At 44.9% G+C, this 24,745-nt stretch overlaps 1 protein-coding gene and 1 non-coding gene across 2 annotated transcripts; one reads left to right on the top strand and one right to left on the bottom strand.

The window, feature by feature from the left end:
• Positions 1 to 4,156: 4,156 nt before the first annotated feature.
• Positions 4,157 to 4,228, bottom strand: TRNAT-UGU (transfer RNA threonine (anticodon UGU)). Its single transcript has one exon. It is a non-coding gene; the product is annotated as a tRNA-Thr (tRNA).
• Positions 4,229 to 4,315: 87 nt separating this feature from the next.
• LOC136485023 (prefoldin subunit 5-like) lies at positions 4,316 to 24,671 on the top strand. The gene is made up of 4 exons (XM_066481976.1): positions 4,316 to 4,585; positions 4,702 to 4,805; positions 6,448 to 6,525; positions 24,171 to 24,671. Exons 1-4 carry the CDS (start codon positions 4,405 to 4,407, stop codon positions 24,258 to 24,260), a joined length of 453 nt encoding a protein of 150 aa, XP_066338073.1. The 5' UTR covers positions 4,316 to 4,404; the 3' UTR covers positions 24,261 to 24,671.
• The last annotated feature ends 74 nt before the right edge of the window (positions 24,672 to 24,745 follow it).

The raw sequence follows: 24,745 nt of genomic DNA, 5'->3' as shown, positions 1-24,745 counted from the left end.
AATATTTTCACTGCATATAAGCATTCAACATTGGACATCACCAATTGCACCAATAGTTTGTAGACCTTAAATATACTCTAGAAAACATAATGGTCAAGCCCAATTTATTTATTTAAATGTCTTTATTAATTTAATTAGATAATTAGGTGAAATAACAAACATATAACAAATGTGCACAGTAATTTCTCAGAAAATTACTGTAGCTTCCAAGTGCTCCCAATAGGCTACTGTATAAATTTCATACCATTTGAACAGGTATCACATCCTCTACAAAGATGACAAGCTAGCAATGTTTATTTTAGTGAAAATAGTTACCCCTATTGAAAAGTGTCAAGCAACAGATTTAATATTTTTCTTAGCTTCACCATAACACATGAACATCGTACAAAAATTTGCATGAGCCCAAGTTATGGAGTTTTGCCTTATTTATTTTCATTAGAAACTAGCACTTATTTAGGATTAAATAAGAAAACCATATCCAAAATATGACCACTGCAAGTTTAGTATTTTTTCTAGCAAGAGCATATCAACACAAGATCAGCAAAATTGGAATCATAATTTTATCACTTCCCTAGCTCAAGTTATGTATTTTAAAAGATTGCTAACATTTTAAAAGCACTTATTTAACTCCATTTAATTCTCCTAGAAAAATATCAAAAACAGTGCATTTCATATTTTTATCAAATATTACACTTCACGAGGAATCCAACAAAATTTAGTTCACCAAAATTGAAAACTCCTAGCTTAAGATATGATTTTTTTAAATAAGCATTCAAATCTAAAAACATAAATCAGAAATTCAAACCATCACAGACTGACAGCTAGGGCCCACTGGTTAGTGGGACCCACACGTCAGACACACAAAAGCAGAGCATGGTGGTTTATCGGCGAGAGTTCGCTGTCAGTGAGGTTTCCGACGGTAGCATCTACACCACTGCACTCTACACATCGAGCCGCGTTGGTAGGTGTGCTCGGTTTGCCCGGAAGCTCACGAGCACACCAGAAGTAGCTCACCGGCGATAATGGCGAACAACGGTGGTCACGTGGTGGTACACCAACATCCTTCAACCACCATATGCTCAGGTGAGGTGCTCTATAGCTTCATGATAACCTATCGAAGCTAACCTAGGTGGCTAGGGTTCCGGTGATGTGACAGCGAGCTTGGTCCGCGTGCGTGGCCGCACAACGGCGCACGGTGCATGGTGGTGCTCTCACCATCCTGGTGAGATGGTGGCGGGAGAGAGGTCTCCATCATGTCGTTAACTAGACCTAGGGTTACCCTACCGAAGACGCGAGAGGACGGAGGGATACGGTTGAGTAGCTCGACGACGACGAGCTCTAGTGCCACGACGGCAATGGCGGCCACACGTAGAGCGGCGACCCGTTCCAGCACCGACACGCAGTGGTGTCATCCCCAGATTTGGCCTAAGCTACAAGACTGTAACGGGGTGCTGGACCAAAGGAGATGGAGGCGTGTGGGGCAATGGAATGTCTGGGCCATGGTGAGCCATGAGCACAGTGGTGCTCCAGTGATGGCGCGGTGGCGGCAAAGCAAAATACGCCCTTACCCTAGCTCGGCAAGTGGGGCAAGCATGTCATGGTGGAAGAGGTGACGATGGTGGAGCTGCTGGTGAGCTAAATTGGATGGTGGTGCAACGATGGCAGCGAGCGGGCACGGCGGAGCGACGGCGATGGCACGACGGCGCGGTGCTTCGCTTTACTCAGGCACGGGCGAGAGAAGAGCACAGTGTGAGAGTGAAATGATCGAGCAGTAGAGGCGCGCAACTTAACCCTCCGCGCTGGCCTGACCGGCCGGGCCGGCGTCGACGTACGGCCACCACGTGGCACGCCTGGCCTACCCTCGGTCGGCCACTGATAGTGGCGTTGAAACGGCATCAGGTCCGGATGAACGTGACTGACAGAGCTACTTCACGCGATTGTCAATCCTAAACCATTCGTCCTTTGCAAAAACTTCTTTAACAAGAATCTTAGAGCTACACGAGATCTACAACTTTGATTAAATGAGTTCAGTCTAAATCGGTCTAGTTTATAAACTACAACGCGTCAAACACAGGTTCATTGAAACGGTAAACCACCTCAAGACTTACAAAATTTCCAAGTCGAAAACTGTAATTCTATTGCTACTTATGGACTATTTTTGAGCATGCTATGCACCGAATTAGGTCTTACCTAAAAATAAAAGTTGTTACTCTAGTCAAGTACTACAACTTTGCTTAAGGGTGCCTACCATGCAAAGTCTCTAGAGTATAGTTCAACTTAGATCAAACATACAACTTGAAAATGATAACTTACACTATAACCATGATTTAGAGGCCAAATTGGTCCAAGTCATGAATACCAAAGTTATTTCATGTGATATTCTAAACATGTTTAAGGTACTCCTAAGGTCCCACACATATTTTATACATTGGTTACATGTAAACCCTAGCATATGTAAGGCATTTAGTGACAAACACATGTGATATAAGCAATCATATAGATAATATTTGAGATGCTCATGATCATGAATGATCAATGATGCTTGTGCTCATGCAATACCAATGCCAAATGCATACTTAACACCTAGGGTGTTACAGGGCGTGCAGAACGGAGCAGGCGCAGAGCGTGGGGGCGAGTCCAGACGCGGGCCTCGTGCCGGATGTTCGAGCGCTAGTCGTTCCGTTCGCATAATATCATTCTTTGCGACCCCTTCATTATTTATCTTTTTTTTCTCGAATACGCAAAAGATTTGCGTACCTTTTTTATTACGGTCGAAAAGATTTTCGTTTTACAACGACGCGCCGCACTTTCGACGCACAGTGGGACATGATGTGTTACACTTGGCTCGTTCCACCCCTAGCATAGACCAAAGCAATTACTCTCGAACTAAGGGCCTCTTTGGTGGAGCTCCGACGGCTCCGGCTCCGGCACTATAGCAGCACTGTGGCGGAGGCCGGCCAGAGCCTCCAAATCGAAGCTCCTCAGGCTTCCTCCCGTTCGCAGTGTATTTCAGCAGGAGCCGGAGCCCTGGGATGAGGAGCTACAGCATAAAACAGTGCAACACAGTGCCGGATCATAGCTAGGAACTGCATAGTGTTCGCTGATTTGCCTCAGAAGCACCTAGCGTCGCGCTCCTTCCAAAGCTCCTAAGCCACGAGCGAGTAGAGCGAGTCGGCACCCTTCCTCTTGTTTCCGCTCCCCCTTCATTATTTATCGCTGTCTAAGCTTTTAATCAACTTTCGAATCCAACAAGTAATCGAAAAACAATACCGTGTGTCTAGAGAATAGGGATACTAAAAACAATTAAATGGCAATTTGGACCTTTTTCCTGAAAAGAAGACCAAAATAAAACAAAATGGTTAAAATCTGTAAACATAAAATAAAAAATAATCCAGCAAGTGGCCCAAAAACAATACCGTGGTCCCGTTCAGCTTATCCAGAAACCGGCTTGTTCGGCTCGTTTTTTTAGTCGGAACAGTATTTTTCTTTCACAACAATTCAGCCAGAACAATGTTTTTCAGCTAGTTTCAGCCAAGTTTTAGGAAGCCAAACGGGGCCGTGTGTCTAGGCCGGGGCAAAATACTCGATACTCATTACCCACCGAATTACCCAAACTCGGACCCGAATTACCCGATCTCGAGGTACCTAATTCCAATTTCGGATAGTGATTTTAATTACCCGAAAATTGTTTGGGTAATTCGGATAATATCCCCCGATACCCAAAATACCCGAACTACCTTTGTCTTTGTATTTATCATGTGTTATTAGTTGAACACTTTAACTTATAACTTTATTAGAATATAATTCTCTCTATTTGAACCAATGACTATAATATATTATTCTCAACAAATTGTTGTTGAAATTTTATACAAATTGCTACTGAAATTATGTATAGATCGCTACTAAAATTTAGTGTAGTTTGTTGTTTTCTGTAAACCTGAATTATCGGATACCCGAATTTACGAGTAGTGTTTTTTCGGAGCTAATACCAGGTAGCAATTTTTATTACCCGAATTTTGAAGCCCAGGCCTATGTGTGTCTGGAGAAGAAAATATATTTAAAAATAATTAAATAGCTAGGAAGTTGTGATTTTTTTTGAAATCTGAAAACTGAAAAGAAGACCAAAATAAGACAAAAAGATAGAAAATAAAAACAATGCCCCCATGCAGGATCGAACTACAGACCTTCAGTTTACAAGACTGACGCTCTACCACTGAGCTATAGGGGCTGTTGTTATTAAGATGTTTCGATAATTTATTTATTTATTTACTTCCGTTTCTTACCGCTTAGCCTATAGTGCCCGCCGCCTGTTTCTCTCTCGATACTCCTCCCTCCGCGTTTACACCCGCCGCCACTCCTGCCCTGGCGCCGCCGTGACAAGCGTAGCTAGCGAAGGCGATAGCCATGGCGAGCCCTGGACGGATCGAGCTGGACAAGCTGAGCGTCGAGCAGCTCAAGGGGCTCAAGGAGCAGACGGATCTGGAGTTCAACCTCCTCCAGGACAGCCTCACCAAGATCCGCACCGCCGCCACTCGACTCGAGAACGCCTCCGCCGCGCTCCATGACCTATCCCTCCGCCCCCACGGCACGTATCTTCGTACCCCTTCCTCCGATCCCCTTGCTTACCCGTGCCGCTCGTTTCGTTTCCTCTTCCTTTCCGGCGGCCGATTGATGGCTAGGGCGTCGGTGGTTGGTGTGCAGGGAAGAAGATGCTAGTGCCCCTCACTGCGTCCCTCTACGTGCCCGGCTCGCTGGACGACGCCGAGACGGTCCTCGTCGACGTCGGCACGGGTTACTTCATCGAGGTAAGTAGGTAACCTGGCTTGTTCTAGTTGTTTGAGGGCCCTAGTTGTTTTATACATGACTGAAATATTAGTTCAGCTAGAAAACTCTAGATTTGCATGTGGATTTCAACCACTAAAGCTTCTTTGATTGTACCAAAAACACCAGTGGCATTCCGGTATACTTGACGACTGAATAATGGACATCACATTATGAAGTGGAAACTGAATATTGATACTTACAGAAGGAAAAGGTCGGTTGCTAAGTTTCTGTCAGCCTTTCTGACGGAGAAGCTACGGTTATCGGTTACTAGCCTTGCAGGCATCCAGTGATGTCTTCACTCAGCATCTCCAAGAGCTAAAAAATAGTTGCCAAATCCTTGATCATTCCAACTTACGAAAAAGAGTAGCTATCAAAGTTTTTGCATTTCTCCAATAGTTGCCAATAATTGGTTTGTCAAAAATAAATATAAAAAAACAGGCTAAGGGTCGAAAAAACGAGTTAGGTTGAAAAACTGGCACCCAGCCCCACCCTAATCGCCACCAACCAGCAGCCATCCCACAGCTGGGAGCAGCCACTGCCAGCTGATGGCAGCCAGGCCAGCGGCGGCCGCAGCCAGCCAGGACTGACCAGGGGTGGCTGGGGCATGGTGGATTGCCAGGAAAGAGGCAGGCAAAGCAAAAGTGCGTGAGCGATGAAATTTCTTCTGCTCCATGGTGCCAGTTTGCAGATTGGGAGTGCCAATGATAGGACTAGATGCCCTACCGGTGTTACTGCGTAGGTTATAGGGGTGGAAGAGAGGAGGACGTGGTCTGTACTCTCGACGCCGGCGAGGGGCCGTGGCGGCGAGAGCGCGGCGGCTGCTGCTGCAGTCGTAGAATTCCCGCGGTGCTACAGTAGCGAGCGGCACTGTTCACGCGAGACTCAGCAGGAGGCGGCTAGGGTTAGGAAATCCCGGCTCCGACCGGAAGCCAGAAACAATTCTTGTTTCTGCTTGATTAGAACTGATACATGGTTCTCTTTTTATAGAGATGACTCACACCCCTAAGAAATCCCGGCTCCAACCGGAAGCCAGAAACAATTCTTGTTTCTGCTTGATTAGAACTGATACATGGTTCTCTTGTTATAGAGATGACTGACTTGACCCCTAAGAAAATATCCTAACCGAATCAATCTAACATATCTCTTTCCTAACAAACAAACCAATCTAATCTTCACGTGCTACAGTACCACGTGATACAGTACCACGTGGCCCCTGGGCCGGCTCCACTTGCCATAACATGGGCCTACGCCTTGTATAATGGGTGCCGGTCATAACAGCCAAGGGCACGCATAGATGAGGAGTTGGAGAGGGATTTTGCGCAGCGTGGGAAAAAAGAAAAAAAGCAAGCGTGGAACGGGAGTTGTTGGAGATCTGTGTTTTCACCTCTGTGCGCATGCCAAAACTGGTGATTGGGAGCCTTTTTTCCAGCCCCTTGGAGATGCTTTCAGTTATTGCCTCACCGGTGGGATAAATCATTAATTATCTTCGGCATAAATATAAATGTATCCTTTTATGGTTTGGACTGAGTATAATGTCATTTTTATTTTAAACCTATTCGGAGTGATGCACTATGGTAATTAAACAGTATGTCTACTCAATTGTTCCTTTTGTTTGCTGCACAGAAAACCATGGCTCAGGGGAAAGAATACTGTGAAAGGAAAATTAATTTATTGAAGTCAAATTTTGATGAACTGGCTGAGGTACGTTCTTGCAGACTGCTCTGCTCTTGTATACATTGCTATTTCTTCCCATCTGGAGGAGCAAATGCTTCGTTTCGTATTCACTACATGGGTTACTCTTTACTGACAACAGCACTAATTACATGGACATCATATACTTATTTGAATACGAATAGCTCTAGTGTCTTTGCTATACAATGATTTTGATATGAAATTCAAAGCAAATCTTGTATTCTTATAAATTTTCTAACTACTTTGCCAACATTCTATATCCTCAGATTCTTTATTTGACTTTTCTTGACATACCCATAGTATGCTGGGTTGTCTAAGAACAAATTCTTTCACCAACTTTGATGGCCAGTTGGAACTTCGGTTCCTAACATGGGCTATCATATTGTCATCCCTCCAATGTTTCCATATGGTACTCACCATGAGAAATTTGGCAATGCTTTTGAATCATTTTTATGTGTTATAAAAGATATTATGTTACTTATCATGTTACGTGTAGATGCTCAGTCTATTATAGATTATGAATTGGTTCAAAATTGCATATATAAACCTGAACTCGCTACCATAAGATGTTGAAGGTTTTTCTGCATGCTATTACTCTTCCCATAGCCACGATAGGTAATTCCATCTTGTGCATTTTTGTTAAGAACTTAATTTCTGGCAGAGGTCTCTGTGTCTTACACTCTTACTGAGAGAACTTTTGACCAAGGAAATAAACAAACGAAACTGAAACTGGATTGTTTTTTTCTAAAACAGTATAACAACAAAGCCTTTAAGTCCCAAACAAGTTGGGGTAGGCTAGAGTTGAAACCCAGCAGAAGCAATCAAGGTTCAGGCAAGTGAATAGCTGTTTTCCAAGCACTCCTATCTAAGGCTAAGTCTCTGGGTATATTCCATCCTTTCAAGTCTCCTTTTATTGTCTCTACCTAAGTCAACTCCGGTCTTCCTCTGCCTCTCTTCATGTTACTATCTTGACTTAGGATTCCACTACGCACCGGTGCCTCTAGAGGTCTCCGTTGGATAAGTCCAAACCATCTCAACCGGTGTTGGATAAGCTTTTCTTCAACTGGTGCTACCCCTAATTGAAAGGATCAAGATGCCCAAGAGGAGGGGTGAATTGGGCTAATTCTAAATTTTCTTGCAATAATCAAATCCTACGGATAGCCCAATTAACCCCTTGTGCCTAGAAAAGTGTTTATATCAAACTAATGCACAACAACCTCTCAACCTAAGTTCCAAACTTACTCTAGCAAGCAATTCTTATGGAAGTAAAAACAAGTATTGAATTGCTCAAAGTAAATGCTCAAAGTAAGTGCTCAAAGTAAATAGAGAGAGAAAGGAACGCGGCGATGTTTTGCCAAGGTATCGAAGAGTCGCCACTCCCCACTAGTCCTCGTTGGAGCACCCGCGCAAGGGTGTAGCCCCCCCTTGATCCGCGCAAGGATCAAGTGCTCTCTACGGGTTGATTCTTCGACACTCCGTCGCGGCGAATCACCCAAAGCCGCTCACAACTTGAGTGCTCACTTTGGAGATGCTTGCCTCTAGCAAACTTGCTCAATTCCACCTTGAGATGCTCTTTCTCCATCTTGAGCTTCTTGTTCTCTTCCTTGAGAATATCATTGTTCTTCTCCTCCTTGAGTTTCTTGATTTCTTCTTTTAACTTCTCATTCTCAAGAATCACCTTTTTGTCATGATCAAGAGTTTCTAGCACAATGGTGTTGTGACTCTTCATCTCTTCAAGATCTTTCATGAGCTTCTCATTGTTACTCTTGAGCTTGACATACTCATTATAGTCATTGCATTCAACCACTTGCTTGCCCTTGCTATTAGATCCATGCTCAAAGCTTTCATCAATTAAATCATCACATGAGGTAGCTATATCAATCTTAACAACATGGTTAGTAGCATCATGTGGCTCATTTGGTAAGAATTCTTGTGCAATGATAAGGGTATCATAATTGATCTTTAGAGTTGCATATTCATCTTTTAGCTTATTATGACTAGTGATAAGCTCATTGTGTACCCACTCAAGTTTATCATTTTTATCTTTAAGCTCTTTCTTAGAAGATTTGAGCTCCTTGAGTTTGGATGATATAGAATCATTTGTTTCCTTTAGCTCATCATTAGCCTTTTCTAATGTATCACACTTAGCTAAGAGTGAATCATTTTTAGCATCAAGTTTTTCATTTGTAGCTCTACTTTTTTCTAATGATCTTAGTATATTTTCTTAGTATTTTGACAAGATCATCATATGTAGGTGAGTCATCATCATCGCTATCACTATCATCATCACTAGCATGTTCATCATCACTACTATCATCACTCTTAGTTACCTTGCGTTCACCTTTGGCCATAAGGCATAGGTGTGTAGAGGATGATGGCGATGGTGCCGATGAAGATGCAAGATCAATAGCAATGGTGGCCACCTTTTCATCGTCACTATCATCATCGGATGATCCACTTGATGAATCAATGTCCGTGAGCCAATCACCGACAATATAGGCCTTGCCACTCTTCTTCTTCTTGTAGAACTCTCTCTTTTTGCCATCTCTCTTCTTGTATGGCTTATTCTTCTTCTTTTCATCTTCATCACTTGAATCATCTTTCTTGCCCTTGTTCTTGAACTTGTCTTTCTTGGGCTTTGTGCATTGATGAGCTAGATGACCAAGTTCGCCATAATTGTAGCAATCCATCTCGGAGATTGGCTTTCTTCTTGAGCTAGTGAAGAACTTCTTTTTCTTGCCATCAAACTTGATGCCACTCTTGTTTAGCCTTTTTAGCATCTTGGTGGTCTTTTTCACCATGAGGGCAAGGCTTTCTTCATTATCTTCATCACTTGAGCTCTTATACTCAAGTCTTGCTTTGCCCTTGTCTTGGCTAGCTTTGAATGCTAAGTCCTTCTCTTTCTTCTTTGTAGAGGATGAGCCATCTTGTGGTGTGATGTGCATGTACATCTCATAAGCATTGATCTTTCCCAAGATTTGTGTCGGTGTAGCGGTGGAAAGATCACCTTGATGTAGCACGGTCACAATGTGCCCATATTTGTCAATGGGGAGGACACTCAAGATTTTTCTCACAACGTCGGATGGTGACATTTGAGTGAGTCCAAGCCCATTGACTTCCTCTACAAGAACATTTAATCGAGAATACATCTCATTAGCACTTTCTTTGGGAAACATCTCAAAAGAATTTAGCTTTTTAATCACAAGATGATAGCGTTCCTCACGCTCACTCTTGGTTCCCTCGTGGAGTGCACAAACGTCCGACCATAGTGCATGGGCGTCTTTGTGGTTCCTTACACGATTAAACACATCTTTGCAAAGGCCTCTAAAGATGGTGTTGCGAGCCTTTGCATTCTATTTTTCATAATTCACTTCATCGCCTTGAAGTTGTGCGGCATTCCTAGGTGCTGGGAACCCTTGAGAGGCGGCTTTAAGAATTCCAACATCTAGAGCTTCTAAGTAAGCCTTCATGCGGATTTTCCAATATGGAAAATCATCTCCCTCAAAGATAGGAGGTGGTCCATCCCCGTGAGACATCTTGCTCTAAGCGATTAAGCTTAAAAACGTGAGCACGAGGCTCTGATACCAATTGAAAGGATCAAGATGCCCAAGAGGGGGGGTGAATTGGGCTAATTCTAAATTTTCTTGCAATAATCAAATCCTACGGATAGCCCAATTAACCCCTTGTGCCTAGAAAAATGTTTATATCAAACTAATGCACAACAACCTCTCAACCTAAGTTCCAAACTTACTCTAGCAAGCAATTCTTATGGAAGTAAAAACAAGTATTGAATTGCTCAAAATAAGTGCTCAAAGTAAATAGAGAGAGAAAGGAACGCGGCGATGTTTTACCGAGGTATCGGAGAGTCGCCACTCCCCACTAGTCCTCGTTGAAGCACCCGCGCAAGGGTGTAGCTCCCCCTTGATCCGCGCAAGGATCAAGTGCTCTCTACGGGTTGATTCTTTGACACTCCGTCGCGGTGAATCACCCAAAGCCGCTCACAACTTGAGTTGGGTCACCCACAAGCTCCGCCGGGTGAACACCAAACTCCCAATCACCACCAAGCCGTCTAGGTGATAGCGATCACCAAGAGTAACAAGCACGAACTCTCACTTGACCACGCGAAGCCTAATGAGAAGATGGATGCACACTTCGCTACTCTTGATTTGCTAGTGAGGCTACTCTCTTGGATTCTCAAATCACAAACACCTCACTAGGACCTTGCTCTTCTTGGCACTCACAAACGTGTTTCTCAGCTGTTGGAATGAGCAAAAGATGCTCCACTCACGAGTAGAGCTTCTATTTATAAGCCAGCCTGAAAAACGAACCGTTATGAGCCTCTGCGGGATGATCGGACGCTTCGGTCGTGATGACCGGACGCTCCGGTCAGTTCAACCCGTGAACCAGTTTTCAAGTGATGACCGGACGCTGTCAGGGTCCGGTCAGTACCGACCGGACGCGTCCGGTCGCTCTTGGATGCTTACTGTAAACGACCGGACGCTGGATACACAGGGTCCGGTCACACTGACCGGACGCGTCCGGTCACTCTTTCCCAAGTCTGGACCCTTACTGGAGTCGACCGGACGCTGTCCCTCAGCGTCCGGTCACATGACCTCCCAGCGTCCGGTCACACCAGACTTGATCTTCACGGTCAAATGAACTGACCGGACCCTGTGGCCAGCGTCCGGTCGCACCGGAGCCAGCGTCCGGTCAGTGTTTGACCCTCCATTCACTTCCAACTTCCGAACATATGTGAATGAAGTTTGCTCCAAAAGATCTTAGGCATTCATAGGAGCTACCTAGAGCTAGTTTAAATAAGTGTGCACCACACCTAACTCACTAGACTCAACAAGGTCAAGCTACCCGTTCATACCCCCCTTCATAGTACGGCCAAAGGAAAAAACAAAGTCCTAAACTACTCTAAGTGTCTCTACAACTCCAATCGACACTTAGAACTAGTTATCCTTAACCTTGTCGTCCAACCTTTGAAAACCGAAACGATTTCCATCGTAGGGGCATGACAACCTCGATTGCCCAATCGATCTCCATTACCATGACCTAACTTAATTGTCTCTGCAAAACACACGTTAGTCATAGTAATCTTATATTGACATTAATCACTGAAATCCAATTAAGAGCCTAGATGCTTTCAATCTCCCCCTTTTTTGTGATTGATGACAATACCACCTCGAGTATGTTATGGAGTGAGGTTTTTGACGGACTTGGTTCATATAAGCTTTTACCAATGAGAACAAAAGAGTTAGTCACGCTTATATGACCCAAGCCAACACAATGTACTCAAAGAATATGAATTAAGCATGAGTACTAATAATAAAGCTCATTTGCTTCGAAGTATAAACGCGGAAGCAAAAGCAAATGAGCATTCCACAAATGATATGACATATAGATAAAGCAAAGTAGAAATCACACATGTCAAATATCACAATCACATAGATAGCACTATCACATATATATATATAATAGTATGCATGAAAGTAAACACACGAATGCATAAGTAATAGTGTATCACACAAATAAAACTCCAAATGTATATAATAAGCTAATACTAGATAACTAGCTCCCCCTGAAACTTGCTCCCCCTAAGTCTACATACTCAAACCCTCTCCCCCTTTGGCGTCAAACACCAAAACCTAAGGGTCGGTCGGCGGGGCTGCAGCGGACGAGTCGGGCGCTGAAGTACGTGGAGCAAGATGGAACTAGGCGTCATCATCATCTGACCCTGAGCTCTGAACTGACTGACCCTCTGAAGCAGGAAGTGTCGCTGAAGCGGTCTGGGTCTGAGCTGGGGCTGGTGCTGCCTGTGAAGCCGCAAGTATGTCTGTCGTAGGATCTGACGAGGCGACAGACGAGGGGAGCCTCTGAGTAGTCATGATAGCTGGAGCTGCTGTAGACGGATCGACAGTATGCATGTGAGGCGGAGTAGGCATGCCAGTCAACTCGCTGAAAGATGCTCCAAGACTCCTGGAGACGGACGACTCAGGCACGAATAGTGAGAAAGTCTGCTCTGGTGAGAAACCCGTGTGATAAGGAGTGAACTGCGGGGCTACACCAGGTGAGGCTAACCACTGGGACACCTGTACAGGAGGTGACGGAAACTGAGCTGGAGGCTGTCCCTGACTCTGAAGTCCGATGGGCTGTACTGCTGGAGTCGTCGAAGTGGTAGGAGGCTGTGCAAGCTGGGGCGAAGTCTGTGGCAGTGGGATCCCAATGGCTGTCACTACATGCTGCATGAATCCCATGAGCTGCTGCTGCATAAGTAACTGCTGGTGCTGAAGGAGCTGCTGCTGCCGCTGAAATTCGTCCTGACGAGCCTGAAACTGTGCGAAGTTTGTAGCTATCTCCTGTGCTTGTCGTGTCTGATCCTGCTGCATCCGCTCAAGAATAGCAATGAGAACGGGGTCTGTCTGTGGAGCAAGTGGAGCAGAACTGGAGCTACCTGCCTCTGCATCGTGTCTGCGTGGAGGCATCTGAGGTATAGGCTGGTAGTCATCGTCGGAGCTGTCACTGTACTCACTCACCTCCTGCTGTGCCTCGAGCTCCTCCTCAGTGGCTGCAATCCCTCTGATGATCTCATCCTGCTGAGCTGCGGACTCTGGCACGTCGGGACGACGGCTAGGCTGTCTGGGTGCCAGAGGAGTGGCGTGTCTGATCCTCTGTGACAGGTTGTAAGCTGTGAACTCTGTAGTGGCACCTGTATACTCATCCATCATGCCAGGGGGCTTATCAATCACAACTCTGCGGATGAGAAACGTGATCCAGTGAGCATAGGGAAGCTGCCTGCGACCCTTGAATCCCTCAGCTATAGTATCCTCCATCTCTGAAAGAAGGAGGTCCCAGATGTCAAACACTGTCATCTGCATGATGGCATTGAGAAGCCAGAGCTGTAAGCGAGTCAGGCCCTCCCTGTATCCCAACCTGGAAAGCAGTGTCCTCCTGATGATGGCCTCTAGTATCCTCGCTGTAGGAGTCAAGTCACTGGGGTTCCTGCTCGACTCCTCACCAAAAGGCTCCTTGAAGCAATGCCGCACTAAATCTGTAGGGGGCACCTGCCCTCCATGAGGACGCCTGAGAGGCCCCTGCTGTCCATAGCAAACCTCATGCATCTTTACAGGCTGCTCCTGTAGTCTTAGTATCTCCCTGGCTCTGCCACTAGTCACTCTGTAGTCTTTGCCGTTGAAGGCAAAGTGAATGAATCTGTGATGAGGATCGATGTAGAGCGAGGCATAAAACTGACGAACCCAAGAAGGTACATATATCCCTGTCTGTCCAATCAGATCTGACAGTCCTGGCAAATATGACAAGTATTGCCGAATGCCCTCTCCGGCAGCTGCCACAATGGACTCTATCTGACAGACCCTCTGTGATCTGAACACTGCCCCACTGTTGAGATATGCATTGTAGAAATCCTCCTGCAGTGGCGTGTAGAACCCCTCAGCTGCTCTCTCATCCCTCCTCGGAGGAAATCAAACCTCAAACTCAACAAACCGCAGCTGCTGAACCTGCCTGGCTGTAGCGGCCCTCAAGTCGAGGTGAACCACTGAAGGCGGACCCTGTGGTCTAGGCGGAGGGCGTGAACCCCTGCGCTGTGTAACAGGCCTCGGTGGAACTGCAGCACTGGTACGACTCGAGCGGCGTAGCTGAGGTGCCGGCTCGGTCTCCTGACTCTCCTGAGTCTCCTGGGCTGGCTGAGGCTCTGCTGGTGGGGGCTGCTGCTGTGCTGACGGACCCTCCTCAATGGCAACCCGTTGTCCTGCAAGCGTGGCAGTCCCGGCTGGACTACCGTGACGACGCTCAACCTCCTCAATTGCAGCTCTGACTGCGGGTGAAACTGGCTGATCTGCAATGACAACTCCGCTGCGGGTACCACCTCTCTCGGCACGCTCTGCGGCCTCTGCAACAGCTGCTGCTCTCGCTGTCTCTGCGTCGGGGTACTTTCGCTTCTTGGATGTTACCTGCTTGGTTGACTTGCCTTTAGATCCGGCTGGCTGGCGAGGCGGGGGCCTCCTATCATCATCACCTGGGCCACCACTAACATTCTTGGTGCGAGCCATCTGAACTGACAAGATGGTGAACTGCCGCTGATGAAGATCAACTGTCAAACTGCCGCTTTCGAGGCTTGGCCTCGATCCTTACTCGCGAGCTTGGCTCCGAGTTGACTGCCAACTGCCAGACGAAACACAACGGAACCGACTCGTTGCACGATAGAATAGATGGATATACAAATAAATATCATATGTCTAATAGATGCGAAACCCTAGCAGAGAAAGCAATTTAGATGCGAAATTGAATCGAATGGCTTTCTACCTGACGACCAGCGAACCGAGAAGAGATAAGATATCACGCGGGGGATCCTCGGAATCGGGCTAGGGTTAGGTCAAATGCCCTGAATGCAATGGGGAATCAGTGCATTTAGAATTGATCTAGGTCACAATTGAAGATCAAAATTGAAACGCAAAACTCGCCTTACCAAACAATGGGAGGATAGGGCAAGAGCACTTGGCGAAGATTTGCAGCCTTGGCAACGGTGGAACGACGAGCTTGGGCGCGAAGAGGCCGGCGAGGAGCTGAGCAGGCGTGGTGGCGCGCGGGACGGCGGTGCTCCGAGATGAGCTGGCGCGGGGCTCGGTGGCGCGCTAGGCCGGGGCGCGAGGCTCGGCTGCGGGCTCAGGGAGGCTGCGGCGGCGCGGCTAGGCAGGGGCACGGAGGCGCGGGCGCGAGGTGAGGCGCGAGGAGGCGGCGGCGCAACCGTGCGGCGGCTCGGGCTGCGGCGGCGACTTGGGCGCGGGTCACGGCGGCGCTGGTTAGGTCAGGGAAGAAAAACTCGAAGGCCCGTATAAATAATCCCCCAAACCGTGACAGAAAAGGAAACCGAAAAAGGGTCCTGAAGACGCGCGAAATCCACTGACCGGACGCTCCGGTGGTAGCGACCGGACGCTACCACCCAGCGTCCGGTCGATTCCAGAGAGGTCCAAATCCTCTGGAATTGGGACCGGACGCGTCCGGTGGTCCATGACCGGACGCAGGCAGGGTCCGGTCAGTACAATTTGATCTTCCTCCGATCGACTGGACGCTAAACCCTTTCTGACCGGACACACAGACGCAGCGTCCGGTCACTCCTTCAACAGCAATTCACCTCCTGTGAACTGACCGGACGCTGGACAGCAGCGTCCGGTACAGCGTCCGGTACACCTTTTCCAGCAAATCTTCAAACTTCCTTCGCGCTGCCTGTTCCCAATCAAGTCCCAACTTGAAAAAGATCCAAATAAACACCAATTGGGACTGATGTGAGTGACCTCTCTCAAACCCTCATTTTTTTTTCAAAATATCTTGCCTTAGGCTATAATTCTTTTTAAGAAAATAGGCAACAAGAGAGCAAATGGAACAAAACGACAAAACAACATTCATGCATATGTAATACTTGAAAGTAAATCTAGTTGCTTGTCAAGTTTGATCCAAGGTTAAGCTTCTTCACACGTTTTTTGGCGGTTATCTTAACCATGTTAGACAAGCCCTATATGCATTTTCACAAATTAAACATGTTGTATATTACAATGAATGCAAGGGACAACACAAGCTCAAATTTTTGTGAAGTTACTAAAATCAAGTATATTGAGCTCGTTCCGCAATCTACAAAATGTAGCATCATCTAGCGGTTTAGTGAAGATATCCGCTAATTGATTTTTGGATCTTACACCTTCTAGTGATATATCATTTTTAGCTACATGATCTCTTAGAAAGTGATGGCGGATATCTATATGCTTGGTGCGAGAGTGTTGAATCGGATTATTAGCAAGTTTTACCGCACTTTCATTGTCGCACAAAAGAGGTACTTTCTCTAGAACTACTCCATAGTCTAATAAAGTTTGTTTCATGTATAATATTTATGCACAACAAGCACCCGCGGCAATGTATTCCGCTTCGGCGGTGGACAAAGCCACACTATTTTGTTTCTTGGAGGACCAAGACACAAGTGATCTATCAAGCAAATGGCACCTTCTGGATGTGCTCTTTCTATCAACTTTGCATCCGGCGTAATCCGAATCGGAATAGCCAATTAATTCAAATAAAGCTCCTTTGGGATACCAAAGGCCAATGCTTGGCGTGTGCTTAAGATACCTAAGGATTCTTTTTACGGCAATTAAATGTGTTTCCTTAGGACTAGCTTGAAATCTAGCACACATACACACACTAAACATGATGTCGGGTCTAGATGCGGTTAAATATAACAAGCTACCAATCATAGAACGGTAGAGAGTTTGATCAACCGAGTTACCTCCCTCATCTAGGTCGAGATGTTCATTGGTAGGCATTGGGGTCTTGATTAGCTTACATTCATCCATCTTGAATCTCTTGAGAAGATCTTTTGTGTATTTCTCTTGAGAGATGAAGATGCCTTCTTTCATTTGCTTGACTTGAAAACCAAGAAAGAATGTAAGCTCACCAATCATTGACATCTCGAACTCCTTAGACATCAATTCACCAAATTCTTTGCATGAGTCTTCATTTGATGATCCAAAGATGATATCATCAACATAGACTAGTTCATTAATAAAGCCATTTAAGAATGCACTTTTCACATCCATTTGATATAGTTTCATTTCAGGATGTGATGCATATGCAAGAAGGATACGGATGGCTTCTAATCTTGCAACCGGTGCAAAGGTTTCTCCAAAATCTAAACCTTCAACTTGAGAGAACCCCTTTGCAACTAGTCTTGCCTTGTTCCTCACAACAACACCTTGATCATCTTGCTTGTTGCGGAATACCCACTTTGTTCCAATGACTCTTGCATCTTTTGGTCGCTCTTCAAGATTTCAAACTTCATTGCGGGTGAAGTTGTTCAACTCTTCATGCATGGCATTGATCCAATTCCGATCTTTAAGAGCTTCTTCTACCTTGGTAGGCTCATAGCAAGAGACAAAAGAGTGATGAGCAATAAATGAGGTAAGTTTTTGAGATCTAGTCATCACCCCTTTTGTTGGACTCCCTATGATGAGATCTTGTGGATGATCTTGTAGGAGAGGTGTATTTCTTTTATTGACCACTTGAGGAGGAGGTTGTGGAGCATCAACATCTTGTGCTTGTACCACCATTTGCTCATGGGAGATATGAGTATTTTCATTTTCTACTCTCCCAACTTTATCACCATCTTGTGGTACATTTGATGAAGAAGGTTGGTTAATAACTTGTACATCATCTTCATCATCTTTTGGCTTGATGTCTCCCACTGGAATATTCTTCATAGCCTCCCTCAATGGTTCATCACCTACATCATCAAGATTCTCATGTGCTCCTTGGGAGCCGTTAGATTCATCAAATTCCACATCATATGTTTCTTCAACCAAGCCGGTGGCATGATTAAATACTCTATATGCTTTGGACTTCAATGAGTAACCAACAAGAAAACATATATCACAACGCCTTTGAAACTTCCCTAAGTGTTGCCGCTTCTTGTAGATGTAGCACTTGCAACCAAATACCCTAAAGAAGGAGACGTCCGGCTTTTTCCCATTGAGCAACTCATATGGTGTCTTAACAAGGAACTTTTGAAGAAATAGGCGGTTGGATGCATAACATGCGGTGTTGATTGCTTCCGCCCATAGAGCTTCGGGAGTGTTGTACTCATCTAGCATTGTCCTTGCAAGAGTGATCAAAGTCCGGTTCTTCCTCTCAACTACACCATTTTGTTGAGGAGTGTAGGTAGCGGAGACTTCATGTTTGATTCCAACTTCATCACAATAAGCTTCTATGTTTGTGTTGTCAAACTCTTTGCCATTGTCACTTCTTATCTTCTTGAGCTTCACTTCAAATTCATTTTGTGCTCTCTTGGCAAACTTCTTGAAACAAGATGCAACTTTGGATTTGTCATGAAGGAAGAACACCCATGTATATCTTGAATAGTCATCCACAATCACAAGACAATAGAGATTTCCTCCCAAACTCTTGTATGTTGGTCCAAATAAATCCATGTGTAGGAGTTCTAGCACTCTTGTAGTTGACATGAAAGCTTTGGTTGGATGAGTGTTTGCAACTTGCTTGCTGGCTTGACATGCACTACAAAGCTTGTCCTTCTCAAACTTCACATCCTTCAACCCTCTCACCAAATCATTTTTCAAAAGCTTCTTGAGTGAGCTCATCACAACATGAGCAAGTCTTCTATGCCATAGCCACCTAAGTGTTGTTTTGGTAAATAGGCAAGTCTTCAAGTTTGCATCTTCGGATGTGAAGTCAACTAGATATAAGTTGTTGTATCTAAATCCATTGAATATCACTTGATTGTCATCTACCTTGGATACAACAACCCCCTTCTCGGTGAATAAGCATTGAAAGCCAAGATCACACAATTGCCCAACGGATAGCAAGTTGAAGCTCAATGAAGCAACATAGAGCATATTTGAGATGGAATGATCATTTGATATTGCCACTTTGTCCAATCCTTTGACCTTGCCCTTTGAATTATCTCCAAATGTTATTTTCTCTTGTCCATCTATCTCTTCATCTAGTGAGGTGAACATACGAGGATCACCGGTCATATGTTGAGTGCAACCACTATCAATAACCCAATGACTTCTACCGGTCTTGTAGTTCACCTACACACAAGAGATTCAAGCTTTAGGGATCCAAGTTTGTTGAGGGCCCTTCATCTTCTCAACAAGTGACTTCGCCACCCAAATTTTCTTAGGCCTACTCTTGTTGGGGGGACCTAAGAACATGACTTTCATTTTTTCACTCGAATTTTTTCTAAGCATGTAGTGAGCATTGAAAGCAAAGGGTCTAGCATGCTTGGGCAAGGGTTGTGGTGGTGGAGTTTAACACTCATGAGCAAAATGGCCTTCTTGTCCATATTCAAAACATTTCTTTGGCTTTGGCTTTGGCTTTGATTGTTGGTATTGAGCTTGAGCCTTCTTCTTCTCTACACTTGCCATATATCCAATGCCACTTCTATCCATCTTCATGACGGTATTCATGAGTAGCTCACTTTGGAGATGCTTGCCTCTAGCAAACTTGCTCAATCCCACCTTGAGATGCTCTTTCTCCATCTTGAGCTTCTTGTTCTCTTCCTTGAGAATATCATTGTTCTTCTCCTCCTTGAGTTTCTTGATTTCTTCTTTTAACTTCTCATTCTCAAGAATCACCTCTTTGTCATGATCAAGAGTTTCTAGCACAATGGTGTTGTGACTCTTCATCTCTTCAAGATCTTTCATGAGCTTCTCATTGTTACTCTTGAGCTTGACATACTCATTATAGTCATTGCATTCAACCACTTGCTTGCCCTTGCTATTAGATCCATGCTCAAAGCTTTCATCAATTAAATCATCACATGAGGTAGCTATATTAATCTTAACAACATGGTTAGTAGCATCATGTGGCTCATTTGGTAAGAATTCTTGTGCAATGATAAGGGTATCATAATTGATCTTTAGAGTTGCATATTCATCTTTTAGCTTATTATGACTAGTGATAAGCTCATTGTGTACCCACTCAAGTTTATCATTTTTATCTTTAAGCTCTTTCTTAGAAGATTTGAGCTCCTTGAGTTTGGATGATATAGAATCATTTGTTTCCTTTAGCTCATCATTAGCCTTTTCTAATGTATCACACTTAGCTAAGAGTGAATTATTTTTAGCATCAAGTTTTTCATTTGTAGCTCTACTTTTTCTAATGATCTTAGTATATTTTCTTAGTATTTTGACAAGATCATCATATGTAGGTGAGTCATCATCATCGCTATCACTATCATCATCACTAGCATGTTCATCATCACTACTATCATCACTCTTAGTTACCTTGCGTTCACCTTTGGCCATAAGGCATAGGTGTGTAGAGGATGATGGCGATGGTGCCGATGAAGATGCAAGATCAATAGCAATGGTGGCCACCTTTTCATCGTCACTATCATCATCGGATGATCCACTTGATGAATCAATGTCCGTGAGCCAATCACCGACAATATAGGCCTTGCCACTCTTCTTCTTCTTGTAGAACTCCCTCTTTTTACCATCTCTCTTCTTGTATGGCTTATTCTTCTTCTTTTCATCTTCATCACTTGAATCATCTTTCTTGCCCTTGTTCTTGAACTTGTCTTTCTTGGGCTTTGTGCATTGATGAGCTAGATGACCAAGTTCGCCACAATTGTAGCAATCCATCTCGGAGATTGGCTTTCTTCTTGAGCTAGTGAAGAACTTCTTCTTCTTGCCATCAAATTTGATGCCACTCTTGTTTAGCCTTTTTAGCATCTTGGTGGTCTTTTTCACCATGAGGGCAAGGCTTTCTTCATCATCTTCATCACTTGAGCTCTTATACTCAAGTCTTGCTTTGCCCTTGTCTTGGCTAGCTTTGAATGCTAAGTCCTTCTCTTTCTTCTTTGTAGAGGATGAGCCATCTTGTGGTGTGATGTGCATGTACATCTCATGAGCATTGATCTTTCCCAAGATTTGTGTCGATGTAGCGGTGGAAAAATCACCTTGATGTAGCACGGTCACAATGTGCCCATATTTGTCAATGGGGAGGACACTCAAGATTTTTCTCACAACGTCGGATGGTGACATTTGAGTGAGTCCAAGCCCATTGACTTCCTCTACAAGAACATTTAATCAAGAATACATCTCATTAGCACTTTCTTTGGGAAACATCTCAAAAGAATTTAGCTTTTTAATCACAAGATGATAGCGTTCCTCACGCTCACTCTTGGTTCCCTCGTGGAGTGCACAAACGTCCGACCATAGTGCATGGGCGTCTTTGTGGTTCCTTACACGATTAAACACATCTTTGCAAAGGCCTCTAAAGATGGTGTTGCGAGCCTTTGCATTCTATTTTTCATAATTCACTTTATCGCCTTGAAGTTGTGCGGCATTCCTAGGTGCTGGGAACCCTTGAGATGCGGCTTTAAGAATTCCAACATCTAGAGCTTCTAAGTAAGCCTCCATGCGGATTTTCCAATATGGAAAATCATCTCCCTCAAAGATAGGAGGTGGTCCATCCCCGTGAGACATCTTGCTCTAAGCGATTAAGCTTAAAAACATGAGCACGAGGCTCTGATACCAATTGAAAGGATCAAGATGCCCAAGAGGGGGGGTGAATTGGGCTAATTCTAAATTTTCTTGCAATAATCAAATCCTACGGATAGCCCAATTAACCCCTTGTGCCTAGAAAAGTGTTTATATCAAACTAATGCACAACAACCTCTCAACCTAAGTTCCAAACTTACTCTAGCAAGCAATTCTTATGGAAGTAAAAACAAGTATTGAATTGCTCAAAGTAAGTGCTCAAAGTAAATAGAGAGAGAAAGGAACGCGGCGATGTTTTGCCGAGGTATCGGAGAGTCGCCACTCCCTACTAGTCCTCGTTGGAGCACCCGCGCAAGGGTGTAGCTCCCCCTTGATCCGTGCAAGGATCAAGTGCTCTCTACGGGTTGATTCTTTGACCCTCCGTCGCGGCGAATCACCCAAAGCCGCTCACAACTTAAGTTGGGTCACCCACAAGCTCCGCCGGGTGAACACCAAACTCCCAATCACCATCAAGCCGTCTAGCTGATGGCGATCACCAAGAGTAACAAGCACGAACTCTCACTTGACCACGCGAAGCCTAATGAGAAGATGGATGCACACTTCGCTACTCTTGATTTGCTAGTGAGGCTACTCTCTTGGATTCTCAAATCACAAACACCTCACTAGGATCTTGCTCTTCTTGGCACTCACAAACGTGTTTCTCAGCTGTTGGAATGAGCAAAAGATGCTCCACTCACGAGTAGAGCTTCTATTTATAAGCCAGCCTGAAAAACGAACCGTTATGAGCCTCTACGGGATGACCGGACGCTCCGGTCGTGATGACCGGACGCTCCGGTCAGTTCAACCCGTGAACCAGTTTTCAAGTGATGACCGGACGCTGTCAGGGTCCGGTCAGTACCGACCGGACGCGTCCGGTCGCTCTTGGATGCTTACTGTAAATGACCGGACGCTGGATACACAGGGTCCGGTCACACTGACCGGACGCGTCCGGTCACTCTTTCCCAAGTCTGGACCCTTACTGGAGTCGACCGGACGCTGTCCCTCAGCGTCCGGTCACATGACCTCCCAGCGTCCGGTCACACCAGACTTGATCTTCACGGTCAAATGAACTGACCGAACCCTGCGGCCAGCGTCCGGTCGCACCGGAGCCAGCGTCCGGTCAGTGTTTGACCCTCCATTCACTTCCAACTTCCGAACATATGTGAATGAAGTTTGCTCCAAAAGATCTTAGGCATTTATAGGAGCTACCTAGAGCTAGTTTAAACAAGTGTGCACCACACCTAACTCACTAGACTCAACTAGGTCAAGCTACCCGTTCATACCCCCCTTCATAGTACGGCCAAAGGAAAAAACAAAGTCCTAAACTACTCTAAGTGTCTCTCCAACTCCAATCGACACTTAGAACTAGTTATCCTTAACCTTGTCGTCCAACCTTTGAAAACCGAAACGATTTCCATCGTAGGGGCATGACAACCTCAATTGCCCAATCGATCTCCATTACCATGACCTAACTTAATTGTCTCTGCAAAACACACATTAGTCATAGTAATCTTGTATTGACATTAATCACCGAAATCCAATTAGGGGCCTAGATGCTTTCACTAATCTATCACGTATATCATCGTTCCGAACTCGATCCCTTCTTGTATGACCGCAAATCCAACGCAGCATACTCATTTCCGTGACACTTATCTATTGAACATGTCGTCTTTTCGTAGGCCAACATTCTGCACCATACAACATAGCAGGTCTAATCGCCTTCCTATAAAACTTGCCTTTTAGCTTCTGTGGTACCCTTTTGTCACATAGGACACCAGATGCTTGGCGCCACTTCATCCACCCTGCTTTCATTCTATAGCTAACATCTTCATCAATATCCCCGTCTCTCTGTAGCATTGATCTTAAATATCGAAAGGTATCCTTCCTAGGCACTACTTGACCTTCCAAACTAATATCTTCTGAGTAGTAGTGCCGAAGTCACATCTTATATACTCAATTTTAGTTCTACTGAGTCTAAAACCTTTGGACTCCAAAGTCTCCCGCCATAACTCCAGTTTCTGATTCACTCCTGTCCGACTTTCATCAACTAGCACTACATCGTCCGCGAAAAGCATACACCAAGGGATGTCCCCTTGTATGTCCCTTGTGACCTCATCCATCACTAAGGCAAACAGATAAGGCTCAAAGCTGACCTTGATGTAGTCCTATCTTAATCGGGAAGTTATCCGTGTCTTCATCACTTGTTCGAACACTAGTCACAACATTGTTGTACATGTCCTTAATGAGCCCGGTGTACTTCGTTGGGACTTTATGTTTGTCCAAAGCCCACCACATAACATTCCTTGGTATTTTTCTAAAACAGTAGCAACATAAATTATTATATGATGATTGAGCACACAGTACATTTTACTACTATACTAGAATCACATTTACTCGACTTATCCCCTGTCCTTGAGACAGAATACCACGTAGCTCAGTGTGATGTGCGTGATATATTTTGAGTTAATGAAGCATTGCTTGTAGGTGATATTGAGAAGTTGGATATTTGCTATTTGCAATGCAATTAAATCCTGAATGCAGTAGAATGATCTGTCTAAGAAGATAAACATTCTGTGCTTCGTGTAGGTGGCTACAAAAAAGAAAGCCATAGCGGAGGATATGGCTATGCTACTACAAGCCAAGCTGAGGCAAGCATCACCTGGCCCAAATTCATGAGAGCTGGATGCACACCTTGTGTGATTCCTTGTTGGATGAATGTATCGTTTAGTTTGTGGCATCAAGGGAACACAGGGTTGTCATGGTGGCAGGGTCATGGATAATTTGTTAACATGCCGCATCAAACATCATATAGAGTAAGGAGTAATTTGGACGTTGGTCTCGAGCACGCATAGATTGTTTTTTTTTTTTTTGGCTTCTTTTGTCGCACAGCAGTCATTGTATGGTCATCATTACTGTGCCTCCAATGGTTGATTTTGCTTCTATTGCTGCCCAATGGTTGATTTTGTTTCTATTGCTGCCCATTGAACTTTCATGAGCTTGTCTGGCTTATGGGTGGGACCAAGCATTGTTCCATTGTGGGTGCAGGTAGTTGATTTCGTGAGAAATTTGCACGACTGTTTCAGATGATTTTGGAATGTGATTACTGTACATATATGAGTACAACTTCCAGCGGTATGTAGGACGGTCCAGCCACGCCTGGA

Source organism: Miscanthus floridulus, chromosome 1 (assembly GCF_019320115.1).
Source record: "Miscanthus floridulus cultivar M001 chromosome 1, ASM1932011v1, whole genome shotgun sequence".
In the NCBI taxonomy this organism is placed as follows: Eukaryota; Viridiplantae; Streptophyta; class Magnoliopsida; order Poales; family Poaceae; genus Miscanthus; species Miscanthus floridulus.
The sequence above is the reverse complement of the archived record's forward strand: the minus strand, read 5'-3'. Positions and strand labels throughout refer to the sequence as shown.

Coding starts and splice junctions, on each gene's coding strand:
- LOC136485023 (XM_066481976.1), top strand. CDS start 4,405: ATGGCGAGCCCTGGACGGATCGAGCTGGACAAGCTGAGCGTCGAGCAG. Junction 4,586..4,701: donor CCTATCCCTCCGCCCCCACG/GCACGTATCTTC, acceptor GTTGGTGTGCAG/GGAAGAAGATGCTAGTGCCC. Junction 4,806..6,447: donor GCACGGGTTACTTCATCGAG/GTAAGTAGGTAA, acceptor TTTGCTGCACAG/AAAACCATGGCTCAGGGGAA.